This window comes from Cornus florida, unplaced genomic scaffold, assembly GCF_030987335.1.
Source record: "Cornus florida cultivar Cherokee Brave unplaced genomic scaffold, ASM3098733v1 CherokeeBrave_3.0.0_Hap2_Chr02, whole genome shotgun sequence".
Lineage (NCBI taxonomy): Eukaryota > Viridiplantae > Streptophyta > Magnoliopsida > Cornales > Cornaceae > Cornus > Cornus florida.
The window spans coordinates 29,513,995-29,533,338 of NW_026775572.1; the positions used below are offsets into that span (position 1 = coordinate 29,513,995).

General features: G+C 33.4%; 2 protein-coding genes across 3 annotated transcripts; one reads left to right on the plus strand and one right to left on the minus strand.

The window, feature by feature from the left end:
- Positions 1 to 656: 656 nt before the first annotated feature.
- On the plus strand, positions 657 to 3,786 carry LOC132294522 (polygalacturonase At1g48100). Its single transcript, XM_059792415.1, has 6 exons — positions 657 to 1,791; positions 1,896 to 2,063; positions 2,150 to 2,194; positions 2,295 to 2,502; positions 2,592 to 2,673; positions 3,089 to 3,786. Exons 1-6 carry the CDS (start codon positions 1,399 to 1,401, stop codon positions 3,588 to 3,590), a joined length of 1,398 nt encoding a protein of 465 aa, XP_059648398.1. The 5' UTR covers positions 657 to 1,398; the 3' UTR covers positions 3,591 to 3,786.
- A 10,254-nt stretch (positions 3,787 to 14,040) lies between these two features.
- LOC132294523 (uncharacterized) lies at positions 14,041 to 19,219 on the minus strand. Of its 2 annotated transcripts, none has more exons than XM_059792417.1 (5): positions 19,034 to 19,219; positions 17,816 to 18,102; positions 16,484 to 16,588; positions 16,336 to 16,380; positions 14,041 to 14,474 (listed from the first exon to the last, which is right to left on the minus strand). In XM_059792417.1, exons 2-5 carry the CDS (start codon positions 18,080 to 18,082, stop codon positions 14,235 to 14,237), a joined length of 657 nt encoding a protein of 218 aa, XP_059648400.1. In that variant the 5' UTR covers positions 18,083 to 18,102; positions 19,034 to 19,219; the 3' UTR covers positions 14,041 to 14,234. The 2 variants fall into 2 exon arrangements, with proteins under 2 accessions (XP_059648400.1, XP_059648399.1); XM_059792416.1 differs by having other exon boundaries at positions 17,816 to 18,085; positions 19,034 to 19,213.
- Positions 19,220 to 19,344: the final 125 nt, after the last annotated feature.

The following is a 19,344-nucleotide window of genomic DNA, read 5'->3' on the forward strand; positions in this document are numbered from 1 at the left end:
GGATGAGGAGGTTTTGGAACACTACAAATTTGTTTAGGTCATCAATAAAGTATGAAGACAAATGTGCTCCAAAAAAATTCAGAGAAAAAAATGCTGATACAAACAGAACCGTTGATAATGAATGGTTCAAATTGAACTGAAATCTACCAAGTCCCTATAGGAATAGGAAAGTACCAGATTTTAAGTGAGTGCTATTCTCTATAGGAATGCAAGTATAATATTTTCTTGCCGCCCCCACTCAGTTTGGGCCATAATTAGTGTGATTTCTGTTGTCTCATACAAAGCATTATCCAGTTCATTTTTTAATAGATGGAATCCAAATTTAAAACCCCATTACCAATCAGAGACTGTCAGATATAAAAATAAATAAAAATGGTGAACCAAAGTGGGCATCAACAAGCGTCAGCAAAAGAAGCTAAACAGAGATATGCAAAGCACACAAAGCTATTAGTCGTTATGTTATGCTTACTCAACACCAGCACTTTCCAAAGTGGTCTGTTCATGGCCTCGTGAAAACAAATAAATAAGATGAAAAGCATTTTTAGCAGGTCAGCCTTATAATCATGCTTAAGTTTTGCATTAAGCTCAAATTAAGAAAGTATTGTGTACATCTGACCCTCGGACTTAGCGATAACGACAAAAGCTCGAGACCGGTATTATCTACGATTGGTATTTTTCTCAACACCCAACAGAGGCAGCACCAACACACATGATGGTCTTCCATTAATATTTGTAATGTCTTCTTGCAATGTATTTGATGATGATAGTACCAAAAAAGGGTTCCATTCCAACAAGTTGAAGCAACATATTTCTTTGGCTAGGTATACTAGTTCAGGGACCAAAGAAAGTGAGAGTAATGGGAAGAACATGGGGGGTTCTTAGGTTTACCACTGTAGGTTCCGATACATTCTTATTCCCTACACCTTTTTTGTATTGAAATCTCATGTGCAGACTCCACAATCCTCACCAGAAAAGACCAATCTTTAAATGGAACTGGTCGGTTCCGCGCGCATTAAAATAATTTAATGTGCATACTGGACTTGAAAAGTAGCTTTCCACTAGGAAATTCCTAGTATAAAAGTCTGACTTTGTATCAACTGATGATTCTGCAATATCCTAAGCATGCAGCAGCTAAGTTAGTTGTGTGAAGTACTCAAGTCTTGCAAGTGGTTTTAGTGCTTCTGGTGGTCACACATACACCTTCAATCTTGCTTTCTTTCGGCTTCCGAAAACGTGGGCATCTTGATTCCATCATTCTATGGTTTTGTAGGGCTTTGACAAATAAACTCTTGAAATCAAATGTCAAGTTTGATCTTCAAAACCTAGTAAAAGGACATTCTTGATATAGGAATAGTAGTGGCCTAGTTTTCTTGTTGCTCCATTTTGTTCTCTCTATATATGTACGAGACCTTATCTCAGCAAAAAGCTAAGCTCGCTATGGACTCCTCTAGGAATTTTATCTTGTTTTTCTCCATTTTCTTGTGCTTTTTCTTTCTTCCCATTCAGGGTAGACTCCGCGCATTATCACAGATTTCTCTACCTCCCTCCCCTGCACCCGAGGCTTCTTTGCCCGGTTCCAATGGGAATTCACCTAATTCTCCAGTAGTTTTTAATGTACTATCATTTGGTGCTGTTGGGGACGGCGTGACTGACGACACACAAGCATTCAAGATGGCTTGGGACGCTGCCTGCCAAGTCGAATTAGCCATTGTCCTCGCTCCTCGTAGCTATTCCTTCATGATACAATCTACAATATTCACTGGCCCTTGTAAAAGTGGCTTGGTCTTTCAGGTATTGTGGACACTCCATTATATTCGAAACTTTGCCTTACAAATTTTAAGAGATACTGATAAGTTCTTAACATGTGTTTTTCTTTGTTGATTGATGTTGTAAAGCTCGATGCGACTCTTATGCCACCGGATGGACCAGACTCGTGGCCTAAACAAAACAGTAGGCGACAATGGCTGGTCTTCTACAGACTCGATGGGATGTCAATGCAAGGGGGTGGCCAAATAGATGGTCGAGGAGAGAAATGGTGGAATCTTCCTTGCAAACCCCACAAAGTAAGCAAACTTTTACTTGTAATATATACATATATGTATGCTTTCAGAAAGCTCCCAATTGACCAATCTGTCTATTATTGAAACAGGGAATAAATGGAACTACACTTCCAGGTCCTTGTGACAGCCCAGTTGTAAGCCACACACACACATTTCACTAACTTTCTACAAGTTCTATTCACTTGGTCATGAAAGTAATCATTTTTTTGTTTTTTTTATTTATTTTACTTACAGGCCTTGAGGTTCTTTCAGAGCTCTAACTTGACGGTCCAAGGACTTCGAATCAAAAACAGCCCCCAGTTCCATTTTCGGTTTGACAGTTGCCGGGATGTTCTTGTAAATTCGCTTTACATAAAAGCACCTCCACAGAGTCCCAACACGGATGGAATTCACATAGAGAACACATATGATGTAAAAATATACAATTCAGTCATTGCCAATGGTAATTCAAGAAGCTTTCAAAAGTTATTCCTTTTTGATTTACAACTCTAGATCAAACTCATATTGTTTCTTTCCTAACCTGTTGTGTAGGTGATGACTGTGTATCGATTGGAACCGGTTGCTATAATGTAGACATAAAGAACATCACATGTGGTCCAAGTCATGGAATAAGGTACTTTCATTGCCCTTTTTATAATCTCTGTTCTTCAGGCTTTAGTTTCTTAAAGAAACAAGTTTTGGAGGGAAGTTTAGGCCTCTAAACTAGTCTCTGATCAACTTTAATATATATAAATCATTTTCTATAAATGTCAATTTTACCCTTTTATTATTATCCCAATTTAAACATAAGTGAACAATGAACATAACTACCAAAATTCTGATGAACAGAACTACCAAAATTCTGATACACTAGCCATTTTTCTGACCTATCCGTATTTGTGAATTTTACATGGAGTTAATAAGACCATGTGGAGTGTCTCAGAGCTTCACACCCACAATTTTTTTTGAAGGCTATGGCCAAAAACAATCCCTTTTTGTCATGAGGTTTCAAAGTCTTTACAAAATCAAATACTAATTTCTTGGTGCAGCATTGGCAGCCTAGGCAGCCGTAATTCCCGAGCCTGTGTATCAAATATCACAGTGACAGACTCTACCATCAAGCACTCTGATAATGGGGTAAGGATTAAAACATGGCAAGGTGGATCAGGAGCAGTATATAAGGTTACCTTCAACAATATTCGCATGGACACTGTCCGGAACCCCATCATGATTGACCAATACTACTGTCAAACCAAGGGCTGCATCAACCAGACTTCTGCAGTATCCATTTCCGACATCTTGTATGAAAACATTAAGGGTACTTATGATGTCAGAAGCCCGCCAATTCGTCTGGCCTGCAGCGACACAGTCCCCTGTGCCAACCTCACTTTTTCGGAGGTGGAGTTGCTTCCTGCTCAGGGACAGGTTGTGTTGGATCCATTTTGTTGGAATGCCTATGGAGATCTGAGGACACTCACCATTCCACCAGTTTATTGCTTGTTTGAGGGAAATCCAGCATCGATACCTCAAAATGATATTTACAAATGCTGATTAAAATCAGTTAGATAATGTAAAGTAGATTTAGACATATCAGAAATGCAAAAGCTATAGTTGTATCAAGTGAAAATTCAGTAATGAAACTAGGTAAAGACTTAAAGTTTTAAGAGTATAAACTTGTTTATTTTACTTTTGCCAGCAATTTGTGGTTCTGTTCTTAAATCATGGATTTGGAATTTCGCCAAGGAATATGTTATTGCAAAAAAGAGTTGATAGTTCAATTAATGTAAAATTCTTCCTTTCTTGCAGTAGGCATATTGTCACTCCAAAACCACTCAGAGTGAAATGACTAACGTATAGAATCATTAAATACACTTCAAAAAGGTTCTGTTTATAGAGAAGTTCTACAATATTTTAGTACGTATTTCGGGATTTCTCAACCGTTGAATCATTTATCAGATGAGTCTTACCATCGCATTCAATAGTTGAGATACTCAGGTCACGATATTCTGAAATATCTATTAAAGAAGCCTTCACTACTAACTTCAACACGCTTTATTATGTAAGAATAGTATTAGAAAATTTCTCTAAAGGTCGTAGTAGTTGTGTTTTTATTTTTTTTATTTTTTCAATTACTAAGTATTCTAATCCTGAAAGAAAATGCTTATTTTGCACATGTGGAGTTTAGTCATGGTTTGGAATATTTAGAATCTTTAGTTGGACTTTTGAAAGAGAGAGACAAGAAATTTGTGTAATGTAGTTCCTTGTACAGAGTGAGCAGATCATTAATTAGAGGCCCTTACATGCAAAGTCGATGGTGTTGACAGTTTAACCAAAAAAAATTAAGAATATGGTTGTTGTGGACTGTTTAACCTCTGACCAAAAAGTGATGCTGATAGATGATATCTGTCCTTTTAGCCTTAGATGAAGACATTCTTTCACCAAAAGAGATTGTCCACAATATAGGCATGGGCTATTTGTATAAAGTGCCCGCATGCATGGGGTGGTGCATGGATCATTATCATAAGCTCTTGGCCAGTAATTGTTGAGAATTAAATCTCTTTTTTATCACATACAATATAAATATTAGTATCACATCATTAATAACACATACACAGCTATATCATACACAAATATGAAGATAACAGTCATATGCATTCACGTACAACACAATAGCTTTTATGGTTCACCAATTCTAGGATTACGTCCATGAAAAGAGATTTTACTATTATATATCAATGTAGAAAATATACAACCATAGATGTCAAAACCCCACTCACTCATTTATTAACTTTTTCAGTCTACATTATCAGGAATTACATATATTCTCATCTCAAAATACTCACCATTTCAAGCCCTACATCTTTCTCCTGTCTCTTTCCAAACCGTTATTTATTTATGGAGTCTTCAAACTCAATTCTTGTTAGACAAGAATTTCACAACTTGCTTAATAAGGAGTTATCATATCAATCATCAACTCTAAAGTAATAGCCTAATAAGCCACAACTTCCTTCTTACGTCTTTAGTCTTACTCCACAAGTCTTCAAGCATCTAAAACGAAAAAGAAAACTGCGTCCCACACTCATCGAGCAAGTGCAACTAATTTTTTATTGTACTTTCTCGAAGCTCACTACTGCCCAAGTGCCAACCGATTGCAAATTAATTTTCAAAATATATTCTTATCAAGAATTTGAGCCACAACCCAACAATTAAAAGTGTTTAATTATCAAAGTAGACATATTATTAAAGGGAGATCGGAAGTTAGAGCCACCACCACAAATAATTTTTTTTCACAATTATTTGGAGTCATTCTACTAGATTTAAGGTCATAACCTTAATCAATTATCTTGACATGCAAAAATAAAAGGGTAAATTGCATCAACCCTCCTCGTTATATTATATATTTTTTAACAAAAAAATTAAATAAAATTAAAAAAGATTTAGTGCAAGACGCTACAAGCCACGGAAGATTTATGCAATTCACCCCAAATAAAATAACAAAAAAAGTTGGGTAAGGCTGCCCCACTAAACATTTTTGGATTATTTGTGTCATGCGTGCAAAGAAAGCATGTATATATGGATGTACACATACAAATATGAATGAGTAATGATACATGATTTGATCGTTGGTCACACCCTCACTAAATTTATAAGAGCAATGAATAACGTAACGATGATTTTATCATATTTAATGATATTATGATGATGTTATTTTTTATTTAGTATAAAATAGTCAAATGTGTTTTACTTTCAAACTACTTATCATAATTTAAATATAAATAGACTTAAGGCGTATTCGGATACATATGATTGAAATTTGAAAAAATTTTAGTTCAATTTTTTTTAATTATTTTATCAAATTCTATCAAGCCTCCAATTTTATGTATATATGAGTCAACTTCATGTTATGTTGCTAAAATTGTGTGTGTGTGTGAGAGAGAGAGAGAGAGAGAGAGATTATTCACGCAGGGGAAAGCCGAAAAAGCAATTTATAGCACATCCCACAACCTCAAATTAGAGATCGACACCTATTGCTTAGGGAAAGCAAATCGCTTGACCCAAACTATTGGTACTATGGAATTGTGTGCTAGAGATGGTACCATGCATATAACTCTATTTAATTTTTGCTCTAAACATCATTAAAAATAAAGTTGATTGGTTTAATTTTAATTCAAGTGGCTTGGCAAAGTCAATTAATCGCAGTCGTAGAAGTGAAGTATGATTCAAAATTGGAGGACAAAATGATAATATAGGGATAATGAGAGGAGAATATGGGATAGAGCACGTGAAAGTGAGAGGTTTTTGCACGCTTGAGAATGACACCCATCAATTGGGATATAGGACTGCAATTGCCAGACGGCTATACATGATTAGACCCCCTCTCTATATCTGTCACACACACACACTAACACGTACGGGTGTGTGGATCAACTAGTAGACTTGGGTGCTCCGAAAAAGTGTCCAGAACCGTGCTTAGTGTGTACTTCATCTTATACGTTTCTGACTTTGATACTGGGTTGACGTTTAAATTGATTAATTGACAAGTATGAAACCAGAATAGATTTTTTTTTTTTTCTCAATTTATGAATTAAATAATTAATCTGTTTTTCTAAAATTAAGAAAATCTTTAAAATGTTCTTTCAAATAAAGATTAATTATAAAAAACTGATATTAGTACTCTAATATATTTCTGGCTCTGAATTTGACAATTATTAGTACGTCTTCTTATTTACAAAATACTTTTCCCACCTGTGTTGAGAATTCTTTTGATCACTCCATAATTGTTTAAATATTTATTGTCGTGCCGATAACTAATGGTTAAAAATTGAAAGGGATGAAATTTAGAATTGTAGTGCCAAAACTAATATTATTCTTAAATTGGTAGTCTAACAAACAAGTTTAAAACTTGAAAGGGGTGAAATTTGGGTATGAAATTTGGAAAGGATGCTGCGCACCACAAATCCTCCGATCCTCCAATATTATTGCAACTCACCGAATCAACTCACCTGATCTCTCCCTAGTCCCCCTTCACTATGAAGACAAACAATTGTCGTCTTTGCTTCTCTAATTTGGTGTCTACTCTTTTATATATATATATATATATTTGCATCTTTTATTCTCTCTACTCTTTGAGTTTATATATATATATGTATATAAAGTGAATGAAAATTCATCTTTGTAGAAATAAGGGAGAGGGCAATATAGTTTTTTTATTTTAATAATACAGTGAATTGGAGTGCCACGATATCAACTCCCTTTTAGAGAATAAATTAACATGTTCTAATTTAATAAAATTGAATAATACATAATTACAAAAAATAAAGGGTAAAGTTGATAAATTTTGATACGCTTTTCTAGAATCTTTGAGTGTATCCGGTAAGAGTGAAAAATTTTGACACACTTTTTTAGAATCTTCTTCCAAGAGAGAAATCTTGAGAAAATATAAAAAACGCTTACAAGAATCTATTTTAGATTTTTCTAAATGTTATTATGTGACTAAATTGCACTAAAGATCTTATATATCTAAAATAAGAAAAGTAGATTTTTGTAAGAATATATATTTAAAGAAAATAAGAAGGTGGAAGTGCACTATAAATTCTTAAGGGCTGCCTACAATCAAAGCTAGCAAGCTAGAGTATTCCAATCTCTCTATTGTAGCTTCATCTATGGGATTATGGGATTATGGTACAGTATTGAGAAGACAGCTTTGGGCTGAAATTATTTCTCTTTCAAAGCAAGAATGGGTGAACTGAGGTTGTTACTAATTGATTTTAATGTCATTAGATATAGAGATGAAAAGATTTGAGGTTATAAAATAAAAATCATTAGAGGTTTGCGGATTGTCGATGTCGTGGTGGTGGTGGTTTTTTGTTTTTTTTTTTTTTTTGAATTTTCGAAGGTTATTATATATCACCTACAGACAATAACTTTTACATTTAATCGTTGTTACTCAAGCTTTAGTATTATTATTGGTTTTGAAAATAAAACTTTTAGTATCATTCCCAAATTCATTGTGTTGTTTATTATTACTTCAAAAAAAATAATGGATTTTTTTTTTTTTTTTTTTTACAAAAATTACCTACTGAAAAATATATATATAATGAAAGATGCAACTTAAATATGATAATTAATTAGAAAACATTATATATGTTGTTTTCTTCGGTCATTATTGGAATGATCCCATGGACGATGCAATATATATAGGATACAATTAAATTTATGATGTGTTCAGTAATACTATGTATTACTCAATCGCATGAAGAGAAGTATATACAATTTAATGTCCCATATTTTGGACTCTCACTGCCACGTCATTCGGCTTTTTTTAATTGGCAATTTTTTTATTTATAGAGTTAATCGGGGAATTACTTGACTACATCATCGGATGGAAATTTAATTTTTACTAGCAATTAATCACTGTAACTTCTAGGCAGGTTGGATGTAAAATTTGATCCATAGCTTTTAATGAGTATGACAAAGAAAAAGGTGAAAATTAATTGAGGTACTTTTCAGGTAAAAGTTTTTTCAGTTTTGGCTCAACTTAATTAAAATTGACTCTTGAGAGTGAAATACACACTTTGAGAGAGATTTTAAAAAGAGATTTTAAAGTTGTGACTATCTAATTCCTTAATAAGTGTAGTGTATTAAATCAATGGAAATTCATCGCCCAAGATATTGCAATTTTTTAGAATATGCAAATAAGATTAGGTTACTCTCTGTATTAAAAACACGTGTTCAAGTCTTGTACTTTTCCTTAATAACTCATAACATTCTTGTCATGAAAATAATAATAATAATAACTTTATGCTAACCATCAGTGAGCAGAGAAGTACAAATCACCTATCTTACACACGCTTGTGACCAGTAAAATTTTCACCAATTTGTGTTCCTAGATATTTTCATTGTTGCTTTTTTCGTTGTGCTAACACAAATGAAAAAGGTCTTCAAGACACTTCTTCTCCTGCTAACTTAGCTTCTGTTTATATCATCTACCAAAAAATAAAAATAAAATAAATAATAGATAGACTGAATATATCATTTGTTTATGTCATTTCCTATTAGGCTCAAGGAGAAGCCTAATTCAATTAAACCCTCTTCATTAATAACCTGCTAAAAAAAGGATGGGGAATAGCATGGAGTTGCCTGTAAGTGATACAAAAATGGATTTAGGCTGATGCAGTTGATCTTACTTTGTATCTGCATCAAGTTCTTATATGCAGGTTACATTCAAAGGCATGATTATCACAAAAGTAATTCAGTACCTAACTGCGCTATGAAAAGGAATCCCAATGAAGTTGGGAGAACTAAGAAAGAGAAACAGAAATAATACTGTTACGACAAACACAACGAATTAAGAACAAATCAAATAACACAATAAAAAAGTAAACACGACACAAAAGAAAAATACAAAGATTTGACGTGGTTCGACACAATTTGTGCCTATGTCCACAGTGAAGATCCGGCAAAAGGTTTCACTATGTGAAAATCAGGAGAGTACAAATTTCAGCCCCTAAACCCTAACTCTCGTTCTCACCCTCCAAATTTCAGCCCACTCCAAACCTTAAGCACCGTTGTATATTGGGCTACAAGAGAGTACTAAATGGGTCCACAGCCCACACAAAGCTCAATCATCAGATTGTCAGGTCACCCGGAACCAAATTCAAGCCACAACATCACAAATATAACTAAAAATGATCAAAAACTGTAAAGTGGAGGGAATGATAGTACACAAAATTGCAAACGAAACGGCCAGCATCATTGGAGACCATCACTTCATAGCCCATTCCTGCTAATGCCTTTGGAAATCTCCTCAACTGGAAGAGAAGTCTGCATGCACTTTAAAACTAGAAAACATTACAAATAATGTAATATAATTGGAAGGCAAAAGTAGGATACAAAAATCAAGCACAGGATAAATCAAAACACTCCTCCTACAGAGCCATTCACATTGGTTGGATTACGATTTACATTCAAAAATAGAGAGGCGATTGCCAGATAACCCTTCAAAAGATATGTTCCATCACCAAGACAACATGAATTGTGAAATCTAGAGAGAATTGAGGGGGGTTTTTGTTTCTTTTATACACATACTTTAGGTGAGTTGTTATGAGAACCTCAGAATTGGTACGTGACCATTCAATAATGTTCTTTGAGTATTGGTAGAAGAATTTAAAGGAGTAGCTGTAGAGATATCATCACATGATAGTGTATTTATGCAATTATTATTATTATTATTATTATTATTATTATTTTTTAAGGTGGTTTTTAATGGAATTTTAAAACATATTATGATTTATTAAAAATAAAATAAAAAATTTAGAAAAAGAAAATTAGAAACACTTGAACCCCAGTCAAAAATTATATTTTTGTATATAATATATATATGGAAGGTAAGTAGAAATCACACATATACCCATGTTTCCATAGATACTTGAACCCTAAACTTTCTTTTGAGGAGTAAGAAGGGTCCATACGGCTGGATCTTAATTAGAATTTTTTTTTTTTTAATGAACCAGAAACCGTCCTTAGTGGTACTTCATCTTATGTGTTTGACTTTGATACTGGGTTGAGGTTGAAATTGATTAATTGACAAGTATGATGAAACCAGAACAGATTTTTGTCAATTTATGAATTAAATAATTAATCTATTTTCTTAAAAATAAGAAAATCGTTAAAATGTTCTTTCAAATAAAGATTAATTATAAGAAACTGATATTAGTACTCTAATATATTCCTCGCTCTAAATTTGACAATTATTAATATGCCCTCTTATCTACAAAATACTCTCTTTACAGGTTCTTTTGATCACTTTATAATTGTTCAAATGTCCGCCGAAATGAAAACTCTAAAGGGATGAAATTTAAAATTGCAATGCCAAAACCACCAATATTATTCTTAAATTGGTAATGCAACAAGCAAGTTTAAAAATTGAAAGGGGGTGAAATTTGGAATTGGATGGGGGAGGATGTTGCACACCACAAACCCTCCAATCTTCCAATATTATTGCAACTCACCGAATCAACTCATCTGATCTCTCCCTAGTCTGTTATCTTTGCTTCTTTAATTTGGTGTCTACTCTTATGAATATATATATATATATATATATATATATATATTTGCATCTTTTATTCGCTCTACTCTTTTTGCCTTTGTGATTTCTCTCAAAAACATTTATTTAAGAGAATGAAATATTATTTTTCATAACATAGGTGTAATGTTTCAAGTAATTTTTTTGAGCAGGTAGTTAATTTGTTTCGTCTTGTTGGAGTTCAATGTAATGGGTTCTTGATGATGGTTTCATTAAATCTGTTTGCGTAGTGTTAAAAGTGAAGAGAGAACATATGAAAAAGAGAGAGAAAATAATATATATATATATATATATATATATATATATATATAATGAATGAAAATTCATCTTTGTAGAAATAAGGGAGAGGGCAATATAGTCTTTTTATTTTAATAATATAGTGAATTGGAGTGTCACAATATCAACTCCCCTTCTAGAATCTTTAAGTGCATCCGGTAAGAGTGATAAAATTTGATACACTTTTTTAGAATCTTCTTACAAGAGAGAAGTATTGAGAAAATATAAAAACGCTTACAAGAATCTATTTTAGAGTAGTCTAAATGTTATTATGTGACTAAATTGCACTAAAGATCTTAGATATCTAAAATAAGAAAATTAGATTTTTGTAAGAATATTTTTTAAAAAAGAAAATAAGGAGGTGAAAGTGCACTATAAATTCTTAAGAGGCTGCCTGGAACCAAGCTAGCAAGTTAGAGAATTCCAATCTCTCTATTGTAGCTTCATCCATGGGATAATGGTCCAGTATTGAGAAGACAGCTTTGGGCTGAAATTATTTTTCTTTCAAAGCAACAATGGGTAAACCGGTTAGTAAGAGATTTTAATGTCTGAAAATGTTTGAGGTTAGAAAAATGGAATCACCGCATGAAAGTTTTGGGAATTTTTGCTTTTTAAAAATATACTAGAAATTATAAATTTCTTTAGGTTATTGTACATTACCTATGTGCAGTAACTCAAACTTTAGCATTATTAATGATTTTGAAAATAAAACTTTTAGTATCATTTCCAAATTCATGGTATTGTTTATTATTACTTAATAAAAAAAAATGCTTTTTTTTATTTTTTTATTTTTACAGACATTACTTACTGAAAAAATATATATAAAAATAATTACTAACATTTTTAGGATAACCAAGGTAACCTAATGATAAAGCCGAGTGATGTGTCGGGCAGTAAATATATTGTTTTCTTGAGTCAATTAAGGAATGATCACATGAAAGATACAACATAAATATGATACTGAATCAGAAAACATTATATATATATATATATATATATATATATATATATATTGTTTTCTAGTGTCATTGTTGGAATGATCACATAGAAGATGATCACATAGAAGATGCAACATATATAGGATACAATTAAATTTATGATGTGTTAGTAATATTACTCAATCGCATGGAGAGAAATTTCAACCAGTATATACAATTTATTGTCCCATATTTTCTACTCTCACTGCCACGTCATTCGGCTTTGTTTAATTGCAAACTTTTTATTCATAGACTTAATGGGAATTACTTGACTTCGTCATCGGATGGAACTTAACTTTTTTACTAGCAATTAATTACTGTAACTTCTATGCAAGTTGCATGTAAAATTTTGATTCATAGCTTTTAATGAGCATAACAAAGAAAAAGGTGAAAATTAATTGAAGTACTTTTCAGGTAAAAGTTTTTTTATTTTTGGCTCAACTTAATTAAAATTGACTCATGAGAGTGATATGCACACTTTGTGAGAGATTTTAAAGTTCTGACCATCTAATTCCTTTAGAATTGTGTGCATTAAATCAATGGGAATTGATTTGAGTACATATAAATTCAACATTTTACAAACAATTGCATGAACTTTTTAAAATATGCAAATAACGTGTCTAAGTGATTAGGTTGCTCTCCGTATTCGAAAACTCGTGTTCAAACTTGCACCTTCCCAATAACCCGTAACATTCTTGTCATGAAAATAATAATAATAACTTAATGCTAACCATCAATAAGCAGAGGAGAAGTACAAGTCACCTATCCCACACACACTAGTGACCAATAAAATTTTCACCAATTTGTGTCCCTAGAGATTTTCATCGTTGCTTTTTTCGTTGTGCTAACACAAATGAAAAGGTCTTCAAGACACTTCAAAAATCTCCTGCTAGCTTACTTAGCTTCTGTTTATATTATCTACCTAAAAAATAATAAATAAAAAATAATAGATAGATTGAATATATCAATGTTTATGCCATTTCCTATTAGGCTCAAGGAGAAGCCTAATTCAGTTAAACTCAAATGCGCATATGCAGGTTACATTCAAAGGCAATGATTATATAACCAGAAGCTAATAGGAGATGCAGGTTACATTCAAAGGCATGATTATCACAAAAGTAATCCAGGACCTAACTGCACCATGAAAAGGAATCCCAATGAAGTTAGGAGAACTAAGAACGAGAAACAGAAATATTATTGTTACGACAAACGCAACGAACTAAGAACAAATCGAATAACACAACAGAAAAGTAAACATGGCACACACAAAAAACACAAAGATTTGGCGTGGTTTGACACAACTTGTGCCAATGTCCACGGTGAAGATCCGGTGAAAGGTTTCACTATACGAAAATCAAGAGATTACAAATTTCAGCCCCCAAACCCTAACTCTCATTCTCACCCTCCATTATGTGATTTTCAATGTCTCTCTCCATCCCACTCCAAACCCTAAGCACCGTTGTATACCAGGCTATAAGAGAGTACTAAATGGGTGTCCACAGCCCACACAAAGCTCATTCATCGATTGTTGAGTCACCCGGAACCAAATTCGAGCCACAACATCACAAATATAACTAAAAATGATCAAAAACTGTAAATATTAAGAGGAACTACAATTTACTCACAAATAATTACAAAAGTGCTTGCACATTGAAACAATAGCTCAGAGATGGAAAAACATTGCACAAAATACATTAGATGAATTCCACAAATGCATTTTCAGTTCACATACATTTAACTGTTCATTAGAGCAGAAAAAATCGATAAGCAGCCATCCAACTTCCATTTACATGGCCAATAAGAATACAACCATATTTGCTTCTGAGCATAAAGATATGACAGGGAGTTGGTGGAATACTAGTACAAAGAAGCAAGTACCTCCAACAAAGAAGCAGCGAACTGCATTTGTGTCTCCTCATCAATAATCGAGAAGGGTGGCACGTGCACAAAGAGCGACTTGATCCCATTCTGCTCCGCAAAGTGGAGGGAATGATAGTATACAAAATTGCAGACGAAACGGCCAGCATCATTGGACACCATCACTTCATAGCCCATTTCTGCTAATGCCTTGAAAATCCCCTCAACTGGAAGAGAAGTCTGCATGCAGTTTTAAACTAGAAAACATTACAAATAATGTCACATAATTGGAAGAAAAAAGTAGGATACAAAAATCAAGCACAGGGTAACTCAAAACACTCTTCCTATAGAGCCATTCGCATTGCTTGGATTAGGATGTACATTCAAACATAGAGAGGCGATTGCCAGATAACCCTTCAAAATATACATTCCATCACCAAGACAACATGAATTGTGAATGGTGAAATCTAGAGAGAATTGAGGGGTTTTTTGTTTCTTTTGTGCACATACTTTAGGTGAGTTATTATGAGAACCTCAGAATTGGTACATGACCATTCAATAATGTTCTTGGAGTATTGGTTGAAGGAATTTTAGTAACAGTTGTAGAGATATAGTCACATCATCATCAACTATAGTGGAGATTCGGCTTACAATTGATAGGTGATTGAATATATTTTAGTTCGCTATTAAACGACAACTACTCGTGTTTCTACAAAGATCCTAATCAACCTAGTGGCAACCCCATCACTTGAGCTTCAATTTTACTTGTTTCATTATAAACATTCCAAGAGGAGAGAAACCCAAGGTGTAACAGTGTTCGTAGTATATTAAAGTAAGAAATCACTTAAAATAAAACTGAATGAGATTCAATGAGCTTCACTTTACATCCTTTGTTCTTCTCCCGCTGTTATTTTCTCTTTCCTTTTTTATTGTAAAAGGCAATTATCAAGGGTTGGTCCCACCTATTTAGGGTGTTGGGAGGGGTACACTACAGATGAAACTACTTTTGCCATTATTTTACACGAAATGGTTACTATTAGATGTTCTCACGTTTGTCACTGGAACTTTTACCATTACACCCAAGCAATAGCAGCTTTTTTTTCACTTTTTATTAATCCTATCCTTAAAAAAAAAAATACAGAAAAGAAAAAAGGAAAAACCTTTGATCAGATTACCTGCCACAACTCTATGAGGGCTTCATTGGCTTATATACTACAATATTTCACATTCATCCTTTCCTTAAAGCACAACCTAGGATCTTTTTTCCTTGATAAGTTGTTTAATATACGTAGGGTCAATTATTCACAACGAGGAAGAAATTGGAGATAATGTCAAATCATAAAGCACTTATGTGAAATTGGAGATAATGGATTCAATGAAGCACTTATGGGAAATTGTATAATCAATGTATGCCTCTTTTGTATAACTACTGGAACAACCATACTTTACGGGCTCTAAAGCATGGATATTCCTCGGACACGAGCACGTCCCCAACAAGGACACGCGTGTCGATGGGCCGGACACGTGTCCAACACTTCGTGGGAGTGTCCTAAAGTGTGGTCCAAGTTTTTATTTTTCTCAGACACGGCAGGAACACATGAGGGATTTGTCTTGACAGTCGGGAAACAGTGGAATTTTTTTTTGAAATATGTCATGGGTCAACAAGAAAATAATATAAAATTTAAAACAAAATATTACACCCAGCCCTAGCCCCAAACCATGCTCTCCACCAAAAGTCGATCGATCATAAATAAACACATCCATTAAAATATTGAAGTAGCTTTAGTTGGTCATGTGCACTGAAGACCAATAGCTGTTCCATTGAGAAAAGAGCGATGTGGTCCACTGAAGGCAATCCTATGAGAATAAAACTAAAACTAATATAAGAAAATATGATAACATGTCCTTTCACCGATGCCATGACCTTAAGTAGAAAGGCTTCATTAAGTTGATTTTTATTTTTAGTGATGCACACCTAGAGATCGTCAAGCTCATAAATCTAAACAAACAATTTACATGTGGTCATATATATAAGGTCTAGATTTACTTATTAAAATATATAGAAGGATACATATGAATGAATCATGAAAACCCATTTTACCTCTCGTGCTTGGAAAAGTTCATCTTCAGGAATAACAGGGACTTTCTGCAAACAACAAGAGAAATGAAATTTAATGAACTGAAATTGAAAGGTAACGCTAATATAATCTGCACGTGCACCATTGAAAATGTGATGAAATATATTTAACCTCAGGTTTCCATCCCATCTCATCTGGACAACGGAATGTTGCTTCATTGAAAGCTAGATGCTCAATAGCAAACTTTGTAATAGTGCCATTGACTCCAAAGTGTAGCTGAATATACAATGATAGAAAAAGTCAAAAAAGTTAGGTTCAATAGACCCCTCAACTCTTTAAACTGAACATTATAAAAATAAGATTTGATGCTATTGTACACATAACAGCTAGTCTCGTCAGAAAGCAAAAAGGTTTTGCCCATGCAATATGAAACAAGAAAATCAAGGACGAGAATTCACAAGTCAATAACCAATTTAAGATCTAGTGTTATACTAGTCCTCAGATAAAAATCTAGAATATGATTGCAACTATATTTAAAAAACAAAATCATCTTCATCTATATTCTATTATTTATTGTACATAGTCTATAAATTTTAAATTTCTTTCAAAAGTAATTGAGAGATCTTTGTTGTCTGTGATTCCACTCTATTTTAATTGAAAGCCGAAGTAAATAAATCAAATATAACATCTACTCATTCTCAGTTTTTATAATTTGAAAAGATGACCGCAGGGAAGAGGTTGGACTGTGGCTTGTGTTACGGGAAACAAAGTTAAAACAGAATTTTGTTTACGACTAAATTTTTCTATGCATCATATTCATTGAAATATATATGTCTTGTTTCCTTTTTAGATATTTATTTTAATTATCATTTGTTTTTTGGGGAAGAGGGGGTGCAGATGCTTTTGATATCAGTATAAGTATTAAAGAACATATGAGACTTGCAGCAAGGACGCTTACACAAACGAAAAGCAAGTCACTTTGTTGCATTATGAGGAAGTTCAAACTTATTATGAATAACGTGCTTCAGGTACAATGAGAATGGAGGCTTTAGAATACCATTTCTGGGATGTAATTTTCCCAAACACCAAAGGATATCACAGTCATGATACAAGCTTTGCAATTGGCAAATAGGCCCATTGTGGTTTCTAATTTGATATTGTTTCTAAGGAATTACTTTTTTTTTTTGTTTGATACAATAAGAATGGGGCCTTTAGAATACCATTTCTGGGATGTAATTTTCCCAAACACCAAAGGATATCACAGTCATGATACAAGCTTTGCAATTGGCAAATAGGCCCATTGTGGTTTCTAATTTGATATTGTTTCTAAGGAATTACCTTGTTTTTTTGTTTGATAAGTAAAAAGGTTGCTCCTAGTAAGTTAGTTGCTATCTAAACATTTCCTTTCAAAGCAAAAAAAAAGTGTGTAAAAACGAAAAATGAAAACTCGGAGCAAAAATTAAATCACACAATTCGCGAACAATTAACAAACCAGCAACTCACCCAAATAACTCTTTTGGAATCAGATGACTCGGAATCCTTCCCATTCATGGAAGATTGTAACATCTGGTATAAGGGAACAAGTGCTCCCTCTCCTGCAGTCTCAAGTGTGCTGCAGCTACCAAGGATCACCCCCTTAGGCACACCCCTTTTCTTTATATATGCTTCTAAGTTACTGACAGTCTTCTCGGTTGGATTCTCCGAAACTCCAGAAAATTTCTTGAAACCGGTTACATGTACGGTAACTGGTGGAGACCCCTCAGACCCCATTTACTAAGAATTCAGAGTAACTAAAATGTGTTATTGCATCAACTAGGAATTAATCTATGCATACCCCATCAAGCTTATACGCACTGAGTTAACCGGTCACAAAATTAAAACATGCATATAGTACCCCTATCACAGCTAGAATCATAGCTCCCTCACAGAATTCAATTAACACCCACTTCAAATCACGATAAACCCATAAAATTTGCTAATTACAACAGCAATTGTTATAGAGCATTCCAAGACTACATCCACAAAATTTTCTCATGTCCTTCCATGATTATGTTGACAACTTATGATGCATCCTACTATTTATGAGAAGAAACTGAAGAATCAAACAGCAATAACAAATTAACATACCCAATATTCTTAGTTCAGATAAAGTGTAACAACAGGGGCAGAAAAGATTGTACATTTGCAAAATATATATATATATATGATGTAAGCTCTTTTTGTTGGGATGTAAAATATTTTTCAGTGTTTGATTGTTAATTTACCTATTAATTTTAGATAAATTATTTTTCTCAATAGACTCAGCCTCAACCGGACGGATAGACTCTACCTCAACCTAAATCTTTGTCATACACAAAAAAATAAAAATAAAGAAAATATTTTATCTGCTAAAGGAACAAACGGAGCCGTATTCAACAACCCATTTCCAAAACCATCTTAAAGTTCATTTAAACCTTAAAATCCGATCCAGAAGCAAATATACATAGCATAAACTAATAATTAACAGCTTAAAGTCTTAAACCCATATTATACAGTAATCTCTAAGTTCACAATCCAAGAACCCCCATTTGATCACAGGGTCAGAGTCTAACTCGTCTAAAATCCAGACTAAAACCCAATAGGGATTAAGAGAGAGAAAACTGAAGCATGTAGAATCAAAGTATAATAATAAAGAAACATGTAGAATCTCAATTGAAGAAGATAATGAGCTTTTTAACTCACCTGAAATCGTCGAGAAAGAATGGTTAGATTGATTAAATTCTCGAAAATTAGTGAAAACCGAACCATAAGAAATTCTGTATATTAGAAATGAATTCCTAAAAATAGCATCCAAGTTTTAGTATTTTACATAGAAAAATAAAATAATAGAATATTACAGTGGCACAAACTTCTAAAATTGAGACGATCTAATCGGTAGCGCCAATTTGATGCCGTCTAGAAGTACGACAAACTGTCACTATTTTGATCAATGGTCACGGATTCGAGTTCGAATTTTTCTAAAAGCAGGGTGGTGAGATCAAAAGAAAAAAAAA